We start from the raw sequence: 22,758 nt of genomic DNA on the forward strand, positions 1-22,758 counted from the left end.
TACTTATACGGAGAAAAATTTGTAGAATAATTTCTTAAAATACACAAAGAGCCCAAACAGAAGTAGATTTTGATTCTCCAATAGTGTCTTGGATAAAAGGTAAATGGAACTCTATTTGCACAAAATGTCGTTGAAGTTCGAAGAATTCAAATTCAATTTCGAATTTTCATACTAAATTTTCGAACAAAATTGGGAAAATTTATCAAATATCACACTAAAAAGCTGGCAAAGGAGTTACTTAGTGATTATGGAGTGATTAAATAATGGGACGAGAACAATAAGCGTCGTTGTTCAGTTTTTTTCCTCACAACAATGTGAAGACCGTTACATTTTGACACTTGAGCACTTCGAAATTTGAGCATGATGTAACTTCCGCCACCTTGCGAAAGTATTAAGAAGTCAGAAAGCCTCTTTTTTGGATCTTCAAATAGATTTTCGAATTTTTCAAGATCTACTTCTGTACGAAAAGAAAATATCCTTTTGCTTTGAACAAGCGCAGATGCAATCCTGGGAGTAGGTACTACACTTAAGAATTTAGGATTTTGACTCTCGGGATTTTGGCAGTTTTGGTATTTTGGCGTTCGGGATTTTGGTTTTCGGGATTTTGATTTTTCGGGATTTTGGCTTACTGGATCGGGATTTTTAGACATTCGGTTAAAATGTCATTTTTACTGACAGTTTTATAAAATCTTAAAATTTTATTATCCGATTCAGATAAATCAAAGAACCATTCATAAAGGGAAGTGGGGCATTGAAAGTGGAGCAGCTTTGAAATTGGTATTTTTAGCATATTTTTGAATAAAATTGAGCCTTATCGTGATATAATTTAGCTGCACAAACACAGATTGAGATGTTAAATTACATTATGATATGGCTCAGTTTCACTTAAACATAGACGAAAAATCCTAATTTCAAAGGTGCCCCACTTCCTCCTACTAGTCAGTTTTAATTAAATTCGTACTTATTTGGAGCATGTTCCGAATTAGTCTACTATAGGGTAAGATGGAATAATTCGGAATCATGTCCAATTTGGAATTTTGAGATTTTCTCATTGTTTCAGATGGTCAAAGATAAGAAGAAAACCACAAAGAAGTACAAAAATTTACATTCGAAGATACGTCTTTGTTGTTTTACTTCCTTTTGCCGCCTAAAGGAAATCTCAAAGATCCAAATTAGACATGATTCCAAATTATCCAGTCCTACTTTACTCTGCTCGAAAATAGAAATAAAATCAGTAGAATAATTTAATTTTAATTGTCTATAGAATTTCTCAATAGGAAAATAAATTGAGGGAAATTTCCTCAAGGAAAAGCACAGAGATAAACTTTGCAGATTTAGGAGTTAACATGGTGAAAATGTGTGGTTGGAAAAATTGGGGATTGGCGGTGAAGAAAACATTATCTAACCCTCTCTCTCTCTCTTTATGTTTTCACTCCCTTTCCAACTTTCTGATAATTCCTCATATTTATTGCTTCAAGTGCATAAAATGATGATATGTGTGTTTTTGCAATGAATTATAACCACCCAGCATGATGGGGTCAGTTGGAGGTTTTTCCAGGAAAAAAAAATAGGGGGAGAAGGCAGGAAATCTTTCTCGCACCGGATGATACCCCGGGAAAATGTTGAGCTTCTGAATATATCTCTTTTGGTGGTGCAAAACTAAATACATATATATATATAAAACATTGTGTGAGTGTGTTACACACAAGAGCTAACTTTAGGGAGTTTATTTAACCGACATTACATTGATATGGATGTGAATATATATTGAGCATGAGCTTCTCTGTCCTCCCCATTCCCCCAACAAAGTACTAACCATCGGTGGGAGCTTTTTTTCGGGGTGGCTGGATAGTCGTTTCTCATTTTTATGACCCACCATATTCACCTCACACCCCGTGTGAGCACCCAAAAAATCGCCATGTGCGGGATATTTGTGTGTGAAGTGTTCACTCTGGTATGGCCTCGAACATCAAAATGGGATGGGTGGGTTTTTCTGGGTGAGAGACAAAGCCCGAAAAACGGAACTAAAAGGATAGTAGAGATATCGTACTGTGAATTAAAAAATAAATCATCCTAATGTCAGATAATAGCAACACGAAACAATAATTATAATCTTTCTGGCTGGGGTTGTTCGATGTTTGTACTTTCAGGGGGGTAGTTCTTGTTTTTTTCATGCCTTTGGATTGGGGCTTGTGGTTGATAAATGAGAATACAAAATATACCACCAATCAAGAGTTGAATAAATTTAGGGATGATTGCACATTAAATCAACATTTATTTTATAGTGTTGATGTGGGTGCAAAAGTTTGTATATTAAAAACGAGCCTCAATGGATCAGTTAGTAGAGTAGTGTCTCTATGACTGTGAATGGATGAAAAAGTGATGCCTAATGAATTGACAATGAACCGCCTAAACAAGTGAGGCTGGTACAGAAACGAGTTCGGCATGAAGAGATCTGTCGCTACAAATACACATTCACTGCAACTGGTCCAACCTAACCCCTTACTAAATGTCTTTTTTATATGGGGCTGTTTGAAGCCAACTCATAAATTGCTTCCAAACTCAGCTTACACTTCAAGTTGTGAAAAACTTTTTAGATGAAAATCTAGAATATTTATCCTTCTTTACAAGGCACAAAGTCTCGTGTGCAAGCCACACCTCAATCGTGACATATATCGTGTAACGGTCACGAGTGTAAAAAAATTCGCATACGAATCTGTATGCGAATGTGAGAAAGTGGCTTCAACTTCGAAGGCCACTTGGACTTGGGAGTTAAGATAGAATGGAGTACATTTCTTTTACATTTTATTTCTTTTTATTGCTCATTTTCTCATTTTATTGCTTTCTTTTACATCTTATTGTACATTTCTTTGCAAATTTTTGTTTGTCCGGCAAAACTCTATAAACAAATGACAACGGTTTAGAAACATTTAAGAACAAATGTTTTTAAAAACAAGCACAAAATGCTCGTCAAGTGACTGTGTTGCGAACAATTTTTGTAAAAAGTTTTATCAATGGGGTTCCGGAAAACGTCAGAAGTGGAAAATCACTGAGGGAAAATGCGTCAACTTTTCCAGAGCTTTCGGCTCAGTCTCTGAGCCTTCATCAGCGGTCAAGTCTTCATGTTCTTCTCTGAGTTTCGTTCAATTTGGTCAGACTTATTTGAACCTTGCATATGTAGAGAATGGAGGCACTTCCTTTCTAATTTAACAATTTTCAGTAATCTAGGCAATAACAAATTTTATATTTTCCTTTGTTTCTTCTCGGGATTTTCGTGATGTCAGGGGGCCAGTCTTTTTGTTCGCACTGATCTTTTTCAACAGTCCAGATGTTAGGACGTATCACCATTCTCTACATATGCCCGGTCCAAATAAGTCTGACCATTTTTAACGAAACTCAGATAAGAAATTTAAGACTTGACTACTAATGAAGGCTTGGAGACTGAGCCGAAAGCTCTAGAAAAACTTGATTCATTTTCCCTGATTGATTTTCCACTTCGGACGATTTCCGGACCCCCATTAATAAAATTACTTTCACGTCGGTTTTGAGTTTGTGAAGAAGTTATAGAAGAAGAAGAAGAGTTTGTGAAGAAGTTATAAATATTTACGAACTTTTTGTGGGTTTTATACGACTTACGAACAGTTCATAAGTACCAAATAGGGATTCATAAAGATTTACGAACAAAATTTTACGAAATACTTTGTCAGTGTGAGAAGGATAATAACATCTACGTGAACGAATTTCGCGCGGAGTAAAAGTAGTTCAAACAAAAAGATTCAACTGTTTCATAGAAATGCATTAACAAACTTTAAGTTCTTCAATAAATGGTTAGAATATTTAAAAAAATTACTTGATTATAAAAATTCCGATGATCACCAGTGATAGTTTTTTTTTCACCGCAAGACTAAAACACCTTTTTAATCTTGCCCAGAGCTTTTGGTCCGGATATGGACCTTCTTCAGTGGCTATAAAGGATATTTTATTTCATTAACAATTATATTATATACAAGGTCGTTTTTTGGACAATTTCAAAATCACTCACTCGACTAAAATATAATATAATTGTTAATGAAATAAAATATCCTTTATAGGCACTGAAGAAGGTCCAAATCCGGACCAAAAGCTCTGGGCAAGATTAAAAATGTGTTTTAGTCTTGCGGTGAAGAAAACTCTCACTGGTGATCACCGGAATTTTTATAATCAACTCATCACACCAGTTCCATTACCTATTAAAAAATTTACCTTAATAAAAGAAATTAAGTTTTATACTGAAAAATAAACATAGTGTCTTCAAATTTCTCGCGTCATAGAATAGTATACATTCAGGCGTATTTAAAAAATGATTTCATAAATTGACTCCCAATGGTAGGTAAAACTTGCATAATTGTATGTGCATAATTCCGTCAGGTGCATAATCCCGAAGGATTTAATGCCGGGACTTAGTGTAATTACGTTAAGCCGTCTCTCGGCATAAGTCGTAAGTGTGTATAGGATTAAGGTGTCTAGAGTGTGTTTCTCTACCACAGATCTGACACACAAAATTAAATTTTTACTGTACAAACGGTAAATACAAATGAGAAAAAAAACATGGTATGAAAAGGAACTACACTTAAAAAGTACTTTTGTAATTTTCCCATCTTGATATTCTCTTAAAACGGTAGAAAACAGAGAAGGAGATAGTTCAAAGTGCAAGTTATTGTGAACCAGTAATTACGATTGGACATTTTTTTGCAGTAGATGACCTTCCCCAACTTCCCCTATTTTACCTATTTATGTCACGATGGTGCAGATACTGGATAATTTGTTGGCTATCCAATCTCTTTAGTATCTGTCCACGTGTGCAAAAATACCCATTTTACTTCCATACAACAAGAGTGCCCTCAATTTTATCTTAATTAATAATCCAACCCATAAAACGTGGTGATCAATGTAAGCAGGAAATTGCTGAGAAAAATATCTAGAAAAATTTCATTATCCCATCACAGGAATAAATCTTGGGAAAACAGAGAAATAAAATTGAGTGGTTTATTCTTCCTCTAATATTGGTGAAGAAGGCAAAGAAACCAGAAAAAAATTAAGAGTATATACTCTGAAATACTCTGTTGTAAAAGATTTTTATATTCCCATAGAGAAATAAGATGGAAAAGTCTCAAATTGTGGATCTCTCTCTCTGTGTCATCAATGAAAAACTCCCTCATTGAGTAATTGCACACAATCTATAAATACACTGTTTGGAGTGATAAACATTTTTCCCAGTGAATGGAAATGTATCAATAAAAATTCCTATTGTGGCTCTTGTGACTTTATCACAATTTATGGTTTACGCGAGGACGATAGAGAAGATGTTGTTGAAAAAGCAAAGGAGAAGGGTTGAAAAAAAAGACAAGTCTTATTGAATTTTTCCTCATATATATTATTATCTATTTGAGAGCATATCATAAAAATTCCAAGAGCGACAGAGGAAAATACTTCTCAATCGCATCGTGGGTGTTTGCTCTATCGAGAATTATTATTATTTTTTTTTGTCAGCATATAAGAAAATTTCTATGCATGTTGACATATGTACTCGGAGATAAGGCATAAGATGAATGAACTTATGCAATTTGCAACAATTGTTGTACAATGTAATATTGAGAAATGAATGGGAAACCGAGATAATTTGATTTGTGGCTTTGCATTTGATTTTCCTCATGTGGTTTCTATTTTTCCCTTCATTTACCATTAAGTTGGGATGTATAAAAGTATCATGGTAATTGGGATCTCTCATCAGTCAGTTTTGCAAAGTGATTCGTGACAGTGAATAAAAGTTCCCCTAATCATGTCATCGAGTGTCCTATTCCAGTGTCTCGATGCCCTCTATACTCGACCCAAGGAGACTGTCTTGACTCCTAAGAAAATCTCTGGAGATCGATTGTGTCAATTCAAAGTGTCTGAACAATTTCTCCCTGAAAAATACTACAAATACGGAAAAGAATTGCTCAATCACTACCATAAAGTTCAACCGAATGCAATTGTAATTGAGGTTAAGGACTTAAACAAAGTCCCTAATCTCGAATTCACCAAACCCATTCTTTATGATGAAATCTTCTCAATCTACATCCCTGTACATCGAGAAATTGCGGTCAAACTCACTGAAATGTTCATGGCATGTCCAACAGTTGATGAACTAATCTCAACTATTGTCTACTGCCACGAAAGGGTCAACCCCTACCTCTTCAATTGGGCACTGACCACCACCGTGATCAATCGTAAAGAAACCTCAGACTACGTCTTTCCCGTAACTCCAGCAATCTTTCCTGAAAAATTCTTCGATGGCAAACTACATATGAACGCTCGGGAAGCCCTAACACTAGTTCCCCAGGAAGATCGGGTCCCTGTAGAAATCCCACCCAATTTCACAGCAACTCTATTTGACTTTGAACAACGCTGTGCCTACTTCCGTGAAGATATCGGTCTCAATTTCTTCTACCACACCTACAATTTGACCCTTCCATTTGCCGGACCCTTTGGGGTCGTAGCCAAGAAGCGTCGTGGTGAGGTATTCTACTACATCCATCAGCAAATCCTAGCTAGGTACAACTTTGAAAGACTCTGCAATGGACTGCATCGCGTTAAGAGGCTCAATAACTTCAATGTACCGGTCAAGGAAGGATACTTCCCAAAACTAAACACCACAATTGCCAGTCGCAACTACCCAGCTAGATTTGAAGATACCGTCCTGTGTGATTTGGACAGAGAAGAGGATTACCTCGTTGTAGATCTTTCTGCACTGAGCAGATGGAGGGATCGAATTCTAGAAGCTTGCGATCGTGGATATGCTATTACGGTAAGTAATCAAATCCATCCCTTTAACCCTAATTAAATAACTTTTATTTCTCAAATCAGCACGACAACACCAAAGTTGATTTAAATAACGAACTCGGCATTGACTGCCTCGGAAATATGATCCAGTCATCCCTACTATCTCCGAATCAAGACTACTACGGAGACCTAGCCAACATGGGTCATTTGTTCCTTGGATTTTGCCACGATCCCGATGGTAGGAATCTGGAAGGATTTGGCGTAATTGCTGATCCCGCCACAGCTTGCAGAGATCCCGCATTCTACCGGTGGTACGCCCTAATCATTGACATTTGCAACCACCACAAATCATACTTGAAACCCTACACTCATGCTCAACTTTGCTATCCTGGAGTCAAAATTAACCATGTTGAGACCTTCATTCTGTCTGAGAAGGAAGCCCCTGTTAAGAATGAGCTACATACTTTCTGGGAAAAGAGTGATTATGATATCTGTGGAGGATTGGACTTTTCACCACAAAATCCAGTTTACGTGAGAACAACAAATCTCCAACACAAAGTATTCAGCTACAAGATCGATGTGGAAAATTCTGGAGCTGATTGTGTTGGATACGTCGTTATATACTTAGCACCAAAGTATGATGAGCACAATAACCGTTTCTTCTTCAATGATCAGAGGGATTTCTTTGTCTCAATGGACTACTTCAAGGTTGCTCGTAAGTGTTACTTATTTATGAGGTAGAGTAGGGTTCAGGGAGGTTATTAAGTATAAGCTTCTGTAGTTTGCGGAAGTCTAACATCAACTAAGTTGATCGGGTGACTTGTTAAGAACTTGCTAATTAAGTTTATTATCGTCCGGGTTAGTCGGTTAATATGTTGACCTAACTTCATTCGAGCTGTTTGGAACTGATCAGATGACCTAAAGCTACCGTAGCTGATTGAGTAATGTGAAATCACCGCAACCGATTAGATACCGTAATAGTAATAGCTGACCGGATTATCTAGTGTCATCTGCGTTTGCTAGTCTACCTAACGCCATTCGGGCTGTTTGGATAAGTCGAGGTCATCTGAACTGATCAGATACCGTAATATAAACCTAGCTGACTGCATTGCGGCATATTGTCTGGGTTTACTAACTCGCCTAACTCGGGCTGTTCGGTTAACTTAAAGTCACCCGAACTGATCAAATGACCTGAAGCTACCCTGGATGATCAGATGATGTGAAGACACTGCAACTGATCAGGTACCGTAATATGATCCTAACTGACCGGATTACTTCAAGTCGTCCAAGTTTACTAGATTAGCCTACGATACCCGGGCTGTATGGATAACCAATGTTATTCAAACTGATCATCAAAACTAATCCGTGCTTGAAGTCATCTTAGTTTGTTCATAAAGTCTGATATCACTCAGCTCCTTGAACTCGATTCTACGATCCAATGTTAACCGATCAACTAACCAAATGATTCAACCCATATTCAATAAGGATTTCTTTTCAGTACGTCCCGGAAAGAATACAATTATTCGCAGATCTAATGAGGCTGTTATCGCAGACTACATGAAGTTTATCATTAACAATACCTTCAAGACCAGTTCAGGTAGCATGAATGCCAACTGCACAGGACGTGGCTGGCCACAGAATCTTCTCGTGCCAAAGGGTAATACCGCCGGATTTGAATGCGATCTCTTTGTGATGGTTAGCAAAGAGGACTTCCAACCAAATAGCGTAGGATTAAATCTAGGCTTCCCCTTCGATCGTAAAGCATCCTCCCATGTGCTCTATCTCAAAGATTTCCTCTTTGAGAATATGTGCACTCAAGATGTAAAGATTCGTTTCATGGATCAAACGGTTGATCGAACAGGAGGAACCCCATCCAAACCCTTCCAACAGTAAAGGAGCATTTGATGAAACTTTATGTATTTCAAGCAATTAAAAGCGTGATGATTTAACAGAAAAGATATTGAGTTTGTCTGTCCAATTAATCCAATGCAACCAACCCTTTTCATTCAGAAAAAAAACAGGATAATAAAGGCACACACACGTTCAACTAACCCTCTTGAGAGATACTTGGAAGAAATTGCCGTATACCACTAGTCTAAGCATATTTTACAAGCTCTTGCATCACCCTTATCGATTCACATAGAAAATTCTTAGTTAATGCCTTCGTACACATATTTTTTCCACTTTCTCACCCCCCTTGAACTTCCCAATTTTATTCTTGTATTAGCTATTGTTATCCCAATTTATTATATCCATCTCTCGCACTCAACTTCTGCCTTTTCCCGAAGCGACCAAAGAGAGATTGTATAATTCGATTTATTCGACGGCACAATCTCGGAATTTAGCTCACCCCTTTCTCCCCAAACATGCTACAAAAATGGTGTGAATACGAGAGGAGTGGGTTGGTTGGGGGTTTGCGATAAGAACGAAAGAAAGCTCGAAAGGACTGACTAAAAATATCTACAAACATATTTTCACATTTTTCTTCACTTTTCTTTCCATTCTTTCTCTACTTTTTTTGTGTGTTAGAGGGCATTCTTGCACAACCCGAGCAAAGTGCTGCACTTGGGTAGAGGTATGGTCCTTTGTGTACCATGGGATTTATCCAATAAATTTCATCGTCAAATTAGCACGTTTCTCCCTTCAATTCACGTTTCCATCCGGTCGTTCTTTATCTTATCCGCTTTTCCTCGAGGATGCACTCAAAATTTATGAAGAAATCAAAATTCAATCTCAAGCGATTGAGGGGAGGACAAAAGAAGCTGTCAAAGCCTCATCATTGATTTTTACACTCACCCATATGGATTTAAAGTTGATGGGGAAGTGCATGGAGAGGACATGAGATTGTCGTAAAAGTGGTATCTTATTGGGTAATATAAGAACCCCCAAATGAAAGGGGCGAATGACACCATGAGTGGACAAACAGACATAATAAGTTTTGGTGATGAAAGGGTTGCTCTAAAAGTTGGTCGCTTCATACCAAGCTTAGGCTCTTAGTAAAGACATAAAATTCTAAGTATAATCTGCAAAATATTGGCTTTAATACAATTTGGAAGTTTCCCCCTTTAGTAAAGTATTTAAAACTATAAATAAGATACGTTACCAAGTTTGTGCAAAACCTCTCTACCGGTATCGAGACGATAATCGATCGGTATCGATCAAAAATTCAGACTCACCTGAAAAGAGAAAAAGAAAAGATTTTATTAGACAGATGAAAATTAGTCTAAATAAAAAGACTTAAAAGAGGTGGCGAAGTGTTCCAGCACTTTGAAAACATTCTAGAAGTAGGTTGTTCTATCTAGGATAGTTCCTCAAAGTTTGTGTTCTAAATCATAGAGAATAGGGTGCTAATAAGTCATCACACGATTTCTTAAAGTACCAATAAGTGTTCCTTCGACCCTATATGAGAACCAATAAGTGTCTTTTCTTTAATTTGATCCAAAGTTCTAAACTTTACAAAGGAATCCCAATATATTTTGAAGTAGAAATAGATGATGACAACAATCAGATCTTTTAGGTTCTGTGAAGAAGACTGCAGATGCCAAAGGATTAATTTAGTGTAAGATCTATATTAGGGAGTAATATGCTTTAATACTTCATTTAAAAAATTATAGGTTCATCCCATGTTCAAAGAATATGATGCAGGAGTAGTAGAAAGCGCTATCCAAGTCTGTGATAAAGATTTTTTCTTAAACCGTTATTATAAACTTTAAATGATACTCAGAACTAGAATGAGTAGAATTATGTTTTGTATTAGCTTGTATCTCAAATCTTTGTAAGGTAGTTTCCTAAAAAAATATGAATAAATGAATAATTATGAAGTTTGAATAAACTTAACTACTTCATAAGGGTAAAACCGTTCTCTGACCTAAAGTTTATCCATGCGATTGACCTTAAATAATTCCATACTCCATACAATTCGAGTTTCTTGGAGATATTTGAACATTTGGATAATAGAATTCAGACTCTTCAAATTCGATCGTCTGTCTTGGTATTCGAAAATAGGGACCTTAAAGAATAAGGAGGAAACTCTTATTTTGAAATCATATTTTGTAGCAATATATGCTACTGACGCACACCGGAACAAGCTGGAGTGCCCTTTATTGCCAGCCTTCCGAAGTAGACGCCATATTGCTAATTCCCGGGGAGCCACGATTAGAGCTACCTCTCAGCTCCACGGTTGAAGGCCGACTGAGGAACGGATTCGTATGCACCTTCGGGATAATCCATAAGGACGCTCACAATTCCATTTATCGATGATATAGTACCCTCTGAAGTTAGTTACTATAGAACCCGTCAGAGTCACCAACTCCTCTAGGTCAACAGGCCTACTACATTTTGAAGTTTTAACCAGGGGCCTCTCGACATTTCATTTTTCCATACGTTTTTTCATAGAGGCACTGAAGACTACTGGCAATTTTTTCCTAAAGAGAATTGACTTATCAGTCTGATATATTTCGAAATAGTGCATTAAAAGCTATCTAAAAATACATATTTCATAATGTTCGCCAAAATTATACAAGAACTACGAGCAAATTTGTTTAAGTCGCGGTGCAATAGCTGCAAAATTTTTACAAGGAAAAGTGAAAAAAAGCTTCACTTTTTATTAGTATTGATGGGCCCCTGGTTTTAACACAAGAAGCACAATTTTAACCTGGTTTCTAAACCTTTTATACGGCTCATATTAGCGGTGGCATTAAGTTTGAATTTTTTAACCAACACTGCAATAAAGGGAAGCTAGGGCAGTTGTAAACACTGATTTTTACGTCTATAATACTTGGGCTTGTGCCGACCATTTCTTAAGTGGATAAAGATCTCTATAATATCTATGAATTCTAATAGGGCTCGTCCTCCAAAGTCTAATATTTAATATTTAAAAAATCACAGTGATAACAACTACTCTGTGTTTTCTAATGCCTCCGTTTCCCTTGATTCTGAATGAACCAGAAGTATTTCGGACTATTTGGGTTCCGTTTCAACGTTGAAGTACCAAACCATCTAAACCCATCTAACTCTGGTACGAAGGTTTGGATGGATAATGACGATCAATCCTGGAAAATCTTTAATTATCTATTACCTATTGTCTGTAAGTATATTATCTAAAACTACTAGGCCTTCGTACCTTCTCAGAGATTAACTGTTAAAGAGTAACTCTAAATTGAAGGCTATAGGCTCGTAATGTTAAAAAGCCTTAAAGCTGAATGGAAGGTCAGAACCCTAGAGGGATAGCGCCTTCCTAACTACCAAAAGCCCTATACTCAATCATTCTGTTACTTAAATATAAAAGTATCTCAAGTTCAATAAGTAGGGAAACCAGTTATGTAACAAAGAATTCTACTATCGAAACCTACCAAACGTATACGCTGTGCTGGCGGAAATCATTCCAGTTTTAGAAAGTTGGAAAATAGAGATCCGTTATAGAGCCACTCAATATTATGGCCATCGCTGCCTTATTGTCAATTCCAACCTCTAGGAAAAAACGACTGAAATATCCTATAATTAAGTTGGATTCTCAGTACTAAGGCCAATGAATAAGCATGACTTCACTCTACTAAAGCGACCAAGGGGGACTGGTTAATAATATCAGTGAGATTACGACTTTACGATTTACGATTTTACCATGGAGTATATCAACGCTACGACGGCGATAGACCCACGTGGAGAGAAGATTAAAAACGAAGGCACTACAATGAAATCTTAAAACAAATCCTCTGAATCTCGACCATTTTAACATACTTTTCGAAGCACTTTCTTTTCAGAGAACTGCCCGGTAGGAGGTAACTCACTTTAGTCATCAATTCACAATCACGTACCTCCACTTCGTCCTAGCACAAGGAATCAAATTTCCTTTTCAAAATTACAATTGTTAGAGAGAGAGAAACAGAGAGAGCATAAGTCTGTCATTGCTGGTACTTGAACGTGCCTGAGTCGTTTTGGCGGAAGTGTTTGGTGTCGCAAAAAAAAGGAAATCTATAAACTTGGTAATTTTATATTTGTAGTTACAAAGTTTTCCCCAAAAACCACCATATGTTTCCAAACTAGCTCTGGTGAAGCTTCCCTCCTACCCTGGAAAAGTTAAGGGATTGTGAAAATGTGACGAGGTTGAGAGGCGAATGTGAAATACCTTGGGAGAGAGCACACACACACATACCAAATTTACGAGTTTTAATCCAAATGCTTTTGGTATAAAGCCCTCTACCACCCCCATCCTACCCCGCCCCATCATCTAGTGTTTTTCCCAAGCCCCATCGTAAAAGTTCAATGTATTAAATGCACGAGTGTTTGTGTATATGAAATTGCACTTAAAAACGGAAGTTGATCTAGTAAATTTTTAACTTGTTCACTTTTAGGAAATCCACCCCCCAAAAAAAAGGGCCAAAACGTGAGGATGAGACTCTCTGTGAGATGAGCTTTTCCCACTATAAATGTTGAGCATTTTCAACGATATACCACATTTGACCAAAACATCCCATGGTAAATATTCCATAGATTTCCAAAGTAACTCCCCAAAATAACGTACAATGTGTAAGTTATTCGGAATGAAAAATTCAGAAATAATTTCAGAAAAAGAGGAAACACCATTATGCAACCCTATTAATCCCTCTACTAAATAACTATACCACTGCAACCCTGTAATTATGAAAAGGTCGAAAAATAAAACAAAATTGGTTGGAAGAACATGCCCCAAAAATCCAAACATTTAATTAAAGTGTTTCTTTTTTCTTGGTGGACAGAGGAAAAAGAAATCGTGTTGTTATAATAACCTGAAATATGTATCTCATACCAATCTAACCCCGGGTGGTAATAAAAGTCAAAAAATATAGGAAGAAAGTTCAACTATAAATTAAATGCGATAAAAGTCATGCATTTATGTGTTAATAAATGTTTTAAACATCTTGATAGTGTTTAAAGAAAATTGTCACGCACACACTGTGAGTTTTCTAGTGCCTTTTCGGTGACTTATGTCTTCTAATCATGAAAATTGAACACTTGAGAATTCACAAAACGTAACAACAAAAATAAGGGAGAGAATAGGACTATACAATTTTTTTTATGTGACGGCATTTCCCATTGACTTATTTGCTTTCTGGAAATATTTTGCGTGGTGTTGAAAGAAAAACTTTTAAGGGGTGATTCTGGATAGTGCTTCCTTACGCATGGGGGTACTGTTTTTCTCCGCGAGTGGCGCTGGCAACTGTTCTCAATTTCAAAAATCAGGTAAGGCCACATGAAGCATTGAATCAGGGATCATTCCTGTCTTGTCTTAATTTTTTTGTTGTTGAAAGTTCGCAATTTTTGCGTAAACAAATACTCTGACTAGGTATCAGGTAAGGGGTTATCTAATGGCCTTGACAGACTTAAGGATTAGCCAAGAGACGGCTTAGCATAATTATATGACAAATAATGGTCAAACTACATTTCCGACATTTTCCACTAAGTCGTCTCTCGGCTTAAGTCGTAAGTGTCTCAAGGGCGTAAGTTAGGAATACTGACATGTCTGTCAGAAATGGAATCACAAAATCCAATTTCCGTCAAATAAATGTGCCAAATAAATTCAAACTTATCTTCCAGGAGGGGAATCCTGTAACAGTATAATAATGTTATATGACAAATTTTCATGGTAAATTCGAGAGTAGAATAAACTTAATCGTAATTAACGTAGAACTTAACGGAAAACAATCAGTCATACATTAGGAGTTTACAGGTTAAGGGATTAAGAGTTTAAGGATTACAGGTTACTTTAGGTCAAATCTTACAATCTAAATATTCTCGAGAATCAGGCTGAGTCTATTTGGGCCTTTAGATAGCGCTAGATTCGCCTATCATTGATCAGTCATATACAGTCAACAAAATCCCAAATTTGGAATAGATTAGAATAACGGAATACCTGCAGAAATTCATGATATTGGTTACCCCTTTGGAAATTGAATAGTCTGAAATTAAGAATAATACGGAATTCCGGACAGACTTAGAAACTGATTTGCAAGATTGATTACTTTGCGGATTATTTAATTGATTTTCGTTTTTTAATTTTCGGAGAGTTGTCCGGAATTTCGCGTTGTCCGGAATTACAAATTTCTCACTAAAACACTTCTAAGAAATTTGTACTAAAATTGTCCATTCCCTTAAAATATTTTCCTTGAACTTTTCCGATTGAAAGGCTGAGAATAAAATATCGCGAATGTCAACAGTTACAACGCCATCTATTGAGCTAACTTTTGATAGTGACATGCCAGTGAGACTTGATATTTGAGCAAATTCAAGGAAAGAATATTCCTCAAAATTTTTTCTTTTGATTATTAGTGAAAACCTTTTAAAGTGGAAATATAGTAATTAACCCATCTGAGATAAGTTCCTGTATCTGAAACTCGAACTTGCTAGAACGCTGGCTTTCGATAAAGAAATTCAAAACCGACTAACACAAGGTAAGCTGTAACTACCGCAATGCTAGGCACTGTCCATGTTCTTAAATAAGGTATTGGTCCAAGCCCATAAAATAAGTCCTTAATAAGTACTTTTTAAGTTCTTAATTAAGGAACCTTTTGGGTATGGTAGTGACATCTGGTAGCACAAAGTGAAAACTAGACTAAAGAATGCGATGGACACATGTCAACTATACCCACCCGGCAAATTCCGCAGAATTTTGTTCTAAAGGTGGATCCGATCGTTGTATGAAAATTCTGCAGAATTTCTACAGAAAATTTTATGAATTTTCAGCACTTTCCTCAAGATGTCGTTCTGTCAAAATGAACTTGGAATATTTTTATTCTTAGAAGAAGAAGAAAAATTGCGGACTTGCAGAACGAAGTTTTACTGGGTACTGGTTAGATTGATCAATGTTACATGTCAGAAAAACCTAACCTCATTGTGTAATCAAATGTGTGTTTTAAACTGAGATTTTTTTTAGTGAATTAGTGATGAATGATGAATCCGCTCGTGGAATCCACGAAGTCAAATTCATCTGAAAGCCTAATTTAGTCTCAGCAGCTTTAAATCTGTGATTTGCTCAGTGTCTTAAATTTTGTTAAATCTTTTAGGTGATGCCATAAATTTGTTATCCCGAAAAGTAAATTTCAAAGCAATGTCTGATATTCTGTTAAAACTTCGCTTTAGTCTTTGATATTAAGCACTGAGCACTTTTCATGTCATTAATACAAACTACTTAATTAAGGACTTTTACAAAGGCCTTAACTCTTTCGCGTCCCACTTTTATTCAGCAGATGAATTCATGCAAAATTGAGTTTTTCCTAATGCTTTATGATCAAATATAATAGTTCAGAGAGGAAAAAAAATTTCCATTGCGTGAAAACTCGGAAAAACCCCGGGTCATATATGACCCTGTTGTCCTCAAGGGAAGTGTATTTACTATTTTCAAAATCTATATCACGGGCTTTTTTAGAGTTTTTTTTTGCTTGAAGTTACTAATTTGGCCAAAATCATGGCAAACTGGATTGTCTTGATGAACACTGTACTCCTGGTGTTCAAGGAATCTTCCTGGTAATCCCTTGAACTGTCACTGTCACAATGTTTTGAGTGGTATTTGGCAAAAATAAACTTATCCACATATTTATTCACACACAATACAATTGCACAATATGAGACGCTTGCAGAATACTCTAAAATATTGCAAAATATGTTATAATTCATCAGATATAAGATGAAATGTCCAGGAGCAAGATGTCCCACCTGCATTTCACAAAGAAAAACAATGTCCCAATTACATTTCGTAATAGGTTTGGGACGAAAACACTGTTACCCTTGGGGACTATAGGGTCATATATGACCCGGAAAATTCTACACGCTTTTCTGGAAAATTGAGAGTAGTTTATTATATCAAAATATGCAATATACAATCTTTGGATAATCTATTTTGTGTTTCTAAAGAACTTTTTGCTGAAAAAAATAAATTAATATAAAAAAATTTTGAAAAAGAAAAGTCATTTCACAAAGTTCGAAATTCGTGATTTTTTATCTCAAATATTTTCTTTTCCTGAATATCTGGAGTCTTGAGAAAATTAGCCAAGAATCTTACATCCTTCTATTATGATGTCGTGCACAAACCGATAGATTTCAATTAATTTAAATAGTCAAAAAAAATTGTTTTTTCCCCGGGTCATATATGACCCTAATGACGCGAAAGAGTTAAGTAAGCACTTAGTTTTAAGGCTAGGTGGTAAATACTTTAAAAGTTTATTTCATTTTAATATTTAAATTCCCTTTAGGGCAACTATTTATATTCCATAATGGGTATAAATTATTCTATTTTTCTGGTCAGTTCCTGATTCCAATGCAAATATACAGCAGTCGGCCGAAGAATGATTAGTACAGGATGGTTGGAAAATTATACAGAGATACATTAGTGCTTACATGAAAACTTCCCAACAGTTAATACATTTTACATTGCGTCATTAATGATACATTGAACTGGGTACAATATGTTGTGAATCAAAAACTTCTAAATGGTATTGTTGTGTGAAAATTGTAATTTACTGCATGTTGAATAAATAAATTATGTGATTTTAATGATTGTTCCATTTTCATCCTGATTGTGTCTTTGACACATTACATTTCCCATTGAATTTTGATATGACAAGTTCACTTTTCCCACAAGCAAAATGCAGAAATATATTTCTCTCTGTTCGGAACTCTTTTCCTTTCAATGGATAATTAATTAGTGAGTTACACAATTGTCGAGAAAATAATGCAATATAAATTGTTTAAAAGTGCTTTAGGGTATTTTTATTGATGGTGGGATGGGTGTTTTCTAATTAGACAAAATGCGTATCTCTTCCAGTGCCTAAAAGTTCTAATACAACAATGCATCCAAAGGACTTTGAAAGGCGCCAGGGTGAAATATTTTCACGTGGCACTTGGGAAAATGAGTGAAAGTTTTCCTTGAGAAAAAGGGTTTAAGTCAGTGATCTGCCTTGTGGCAATTTGCGATCGTTGGCATTCCGTGTTCGTTGAACTTGGTACTTGAAAAGGAGAGTGACGTGGGAGTGGAGGAAGAAGAAAAAAAAACTCAAGCATCAAGTTAGTACAAGAGAGGAAAACATTTCTTCTGAGAAAATTGAATATGGTTAGAGCGCCTTAGAAAATGAGAGAAAGAGAGAGAGAGAGAAAGTGAAAGAGAGAATAAAAGGAATAACAAGGACTGTACCATAAATCACGAAAACAAATTTTAGAATTTACTAAATAATATTTAAAATAAGTTTAGAAAATCATGCTTGCGGCAGACCTTTTAGATTAGGATAATTTCATACAATCAAAATATCCATTTTTTACTATTTCAAACCTAAAATGAATTTGATGTGAAGTTCAAGCGAAGAAGAAGAGTATATAAGAGTGGAATCGACATACACAGTACGTTTGAGAAAGAGAGACGAATATTTTGATTTCATGAATTTGCCCTAATCCAAAAATTGTGACTGATGGCACCGGCACACCTTTTCGATCAAGAAAATTTCATGAAATCAAAACTCACATCTTTCTCACTCTCAAATATTTTCCTTATGCCCATTTCATTAATTCCCACCCAGAATTAGATCGAATTAAATTAAATAGGGTGTGATGTTCAAAAGAAGAAGAAGAAGAGTGCGAAAGAGTAGGGTAGACTTACGCAAACAATTCGAAAAATAATGTGAATTTCGATTTAACGAAATTTTCTTAATCTAAAAGGCGTACCAACGCCATGAAGAATTAAAATCTAAATTTGAATTTAGATATATGTTTTTAAGGGTTCCGGTCAAAATAAATTGAAGTTGAATAAATTGAATTGAATTGAATTGGAAATCCCGAGAGCCAAAATTCCGAAAGTCAAAATCCCAAATGGGCCAAAATCCCGAAAGCCAAAATTCTGAATTCTTAAAAGTGTCATAGCTACTCCTACGAATGTACTCGCGCTTGCTGGAGGCAAAGGGAAATCTTCTGTGTCTTGGGAAATTATACTAAACATTTTCCTCCATATAATTTTATCCCTTTCTGGATTTTGGCTTTCAGGATTTTGGCTGCCACCGGATTTTAACGCTATGCTACTTTAACAGAAATATTTTAAAAGTACATTTACAAGCATAAAGGTATTCGTAGTAATTAAACTACTTTACATTAAGAATTATAACACACAGATCAATATAAATTGGACAGATATTAATTTCAATCTCTCTAAATAGATAGAGTTTCATCTTATATGTGTCCATCGCTGTCTTAGTATTTTTATTTAGATTTCCTAAGAATTTCACAATATGAGAAAAGTGATTTTCCATGAAATTCTATTCAAATTTTGAAGTGTATAAAATGTCAGTGATATCAGTCTTTGTTTTAGAACAGAAGTGAGCAAGGACCTTTTGAAACCGAGTACATGTGCAATGACAATTGTACGTTTATGGTCAAAAACGGTACCTGGACAAACTCATTTTTACGTGTATTGAGTTTCAAACGGTTCTTGCTCCCCTTGCTTTGGAAGTTGTAATACTGCTGATATGATCCGACCTAACTCTATATGTAAACGGTTTCAAAATTATTATAAAATCTGAATCAAGTAATACTGATAATAAAACGTTAAAATATATTGAAACCACTATTTTTACCGGTTTTAGTAGGTTTGTAAAACGATATAAATCAACAATAAACCGGAACAGTCGAAAAAGAACTTGTGTCGTAAGTGCAATATATTTGTGAATACTGTTCTTTTAGTAGATCGTGAATATACGCTTAAAAACCTGTATATTCAAATGTCACTTTGTATCAAGTCCCAGCTGGTGAACAATCGGTAAAGTACCGGTACCTTTAAAATATTTTGAGTATTCAGAGTTATGAAATAGTTTCTGTATCTTTCGTAAATCGGTTATTAATCGGTGCATCCTTAAAATTTTCACTTGTATCAAGTAAATACACTGAGAAAAAAAGAAGGTGCGATTAACATTTTTTCCTCGTAATCTTAACACTTTTTAGGGGTAAAAATATATCAACATTTTTTTATTTTAATTTTACACATTTTTAAGGGTTAAATTAACATGAAAAAGGGTAACTTTAACCCCCAATAACCTAAAAAGGGTAATATTTCCACCGATTTTGGATCAATGCTGAAGGGTAAAATTAACATTTCCGGAATGTTATTTCAACTTTTTCGGATTTCTCTCACTCAGTGAGTGTAGAGAAACATCAGTTGCAGCCGCTAGAGAATCGGTAAAGAACCGGTGATGTCTTTTGAAATTATTTTGAGTATTTAGTGTTCGGTAGCAATTGAAATGATTTATTCACCTACATAAATGGAGCAACGTATAGCAATTGGTAACGAATCGGTTGTGGACCAGTATTACAAGCTCAATATAATATTGAGCAAGCTCTGTTTATCGAGTTTTGAAATGATTCTACCAAGGTTAATCAATTAAACCGGTACACCGTTGAGTATTTAAAAAAAAAACAAAAGGAAATACATTTTAATACTCGTCTGTAATTATGCTTAACGATAGAGTCCTCTGGGGAATGGAAGGGGATTGGAATTCGTTCTGTTTTTTTTATTATTATTTTTTTGAAAAGTGAAAAAGAGAAGGTGATGGCAAAATGTAAGAAAAAGTTGTAGTCAAGTCGAAAATTTTAAACTTTACACTCACTTTTAATAATAATTTCCTGTCGGGTACACGCTCACCAAAGGTACAACGTGTTATAGAATTTTCCACAACACTGTGTCTTAGGGCACAAAATGTCGGGGGACGTTAAATGAAGGTAAAGGAGAAGTACAAAAAAAAGACCGTCGTCCCCGTTGTCCCTTAAGAAGGACGACGGATTTTCTTCCTTCGTGCTTTTCCCAATATATAACCCAAGAAAATTACTTTGGGTGGAAAGTTTCTCATTCACCTTTTTCATCTTTTGCACTTGAGTGGAAATGGATGAATAAGTTTCTCCGGGAAAGGGAAAGGTGAAAGAAACCATCCTCATACAAGACGTTGTAGGCTAGCTAAGGCACATATCGTGGAAAAACTCTTGGTTGCAGTCAAAAAAAAAAAATTGTATGAGGATGTAAGGTAAAGAAAGAAAATACTTTAGGGGGGGATGGTCGTGGAAAATTCAATTACTAAGGTGATTTTGCGTAAAATATAAAATCATACACGGAAGTGTCGAATTAAAAAGTTTTCTTTTCTTACTTTCTAACACATACAGGAAAAAAAAACTTTTCCCTATAATACAACGCTATAAAGGAAAAAAAAGAACTTTTTTTTCTATTGAAAGTCGGAAAGTCTCTAAATCAATTTTAATTTTAGGGGTTGGAATATTTTCCTCAATCTCCCAAAAGGGATTTTATTTAGTCAGATGACGACTTGTGTTAGAATTTTTCATTTATTTAGAGAAAATTGTAGGTATGTGTATGTCACCACCCTCAATATCACCTACCCCAAAACCTGATGACTGAATCGCGTGTTCAACCACAAAATTATGTGCAATCACTGGATTTTTCTTCCTAACTTTTTTTCTACTAATACATTTTTCGGTTTTTCCTTTGCTTCTTCTACCCCCCAGTGCTCTACGTCTCCAGCAGAAAATGAAAATATATATAATATTGAGGAAAATGTAAAATAAAAACGGTTAGATGTTTTGTGAACACAACCCTCAACATTATATCATTTCTTAATCCATCACTTGTTCCACAAATCGCTAATCAAACATGTGCCGTAAGGTTGTGAAAGAGCTTTTTTCCACCCCCCTAACCCTACCATCACCCCCTAACAATGGCTATTTGGGGTGGAGGAAAGTAAATAATCGGTTGGACAAACGAAAAGGAAATTTTCCACAATTGCTGACAACCCTTTTCAAATGTCCACTATCTCTATATTGACTCACTCTATTTAACCACCTGAATTTATCTGTTACTTTAATGACTCACCAATGAAAAAGAAATTGGAAATGTTGACAATATGAAAAAGCATTTAGACATATCCATTTGGATTTTGTATTCCAGAACGACAATTTAAGTGGGTTGAAGGATGTGAGTTAAATAAATGATAAATAGTTAGGGGAAGTGTGCCAAATTTCGGCCAGCTTCTAATTTCGGCCACTTTGAGTGTAATTTCGGCCGTGGAAATAAATTAATTAAAATTATGTATGTAATCTTCGAATAGTCAATGAATACATTTTGGTTTTAAATATTAATTCATTTTAGGATGTATTAACACAAAGACCGTTAAATTTTAGGTATAATTTGAATTTAAATTGCGTTGTAAAAACTCAGTGTGGAAAGAGTCTTACAAAAATTTCTAGCAGTCTTCTGATTTCTGGTGAAGTGCAAAAGGTTTTCCTTCTATGTTTTTCATGAAAATTGATTAGTTTTCATTAAAGATTGTTTCTGTTTATGTTAATACTGAATCAAACATTAAATTTCATAGGTGAATCCTGTATTTCGCGTAAAAAAGTATATACTTTGTGAGCGTCTCTCCGGTGAGGTAGTGTTGCCTATTCCGGCAACATTTTTTGTTTTCCTAAATTTCTTATTCGTTTTATGTTTTTTTTTTGCAATTGGGTGTGAATATTTTCATTTGTGTGTATTTTTGCAAATTATTGCCCTCCTTATGCAATTTTTTGCAAATTTTTGACTACAACTGAACACTATAGCTGCGCCATCTACACTGAGACATCATAAAGCAAAGTTAGTGTTCTTGTCTGCCGTATAGACATAAAATCGATGTACCCGAAAAATTAATGAAGAAGCCAATTGCACTTAACAGTTTTAATTCCACTACGACTTATACACATTTTTTTCTCAATAAATCTTTCATACTTGCTATTATTATCTAATTTCTTGGAAAATCTTGCCAGTTTTAACCTAATCCAAAACTGATATTTGCAGTAATTTTAGCCGTCGGACTATTGATAAATAAACCATCCGACATGTCGAAAACTTTTGCACTGAAGATGCAACCTCGCGAACAAATCTTTAAATTTAAACATTTCACTATTGAAGTC

General features: G+C 35.4%; 2 protein-coding genes across 2 annotated transcripts in view; one reads left to right on the forward strand and one right to left on the reverse strand.

Annotated features, from left to right (window-relative positions):
* Nucleotides 1–22,758, reverse strand: part of LOC129807892 (max dimerization protein 1-like) — a 410,647-nt gene that overhangs the window by 138,207 nt on the left and 249,682 nt on the right. The gene's annotated exons all lie outside the window — the stretch shown is intronic.
* Nucleotides 5,729–8,757, forward strand: LOC129807870 (phenoloxidase subunit 1-like). Its single transcript, XM_055857464.1, has 3 exons — nucleotides 5,729–6,826; nucleotides 6,886–7,516; nucleotides 8,300–8,757. The coding sequence occupies exons 1-3, from the start codon at nucleotides 5,819–5,821 to the stop codon at nucleotides 8,692–8,694; spliced, it is 2,034 nt and encodes a 677-aa protein (XP_055713439.1). The 5' UTR covers nucleotides 5,729–5,818; the 3' UTR covers nucleotides 8,695–8,757.

This window comes from Phlebotomus papatasi, chromosome 3, assembly GCF_024763615.1.
Source record: "Phlebotomus papatasi isolate M1 chromosome 3, Ppap_2.1, whole genome shotgun sequence".
Classification (NCBI taxonomy): domain Eukaryota; kingdom Metazoa; phylum Arthropoda; class Insecta; order Diptera; family Psychodidae; genus Phlebotomus; species Phlebotomus papatasi.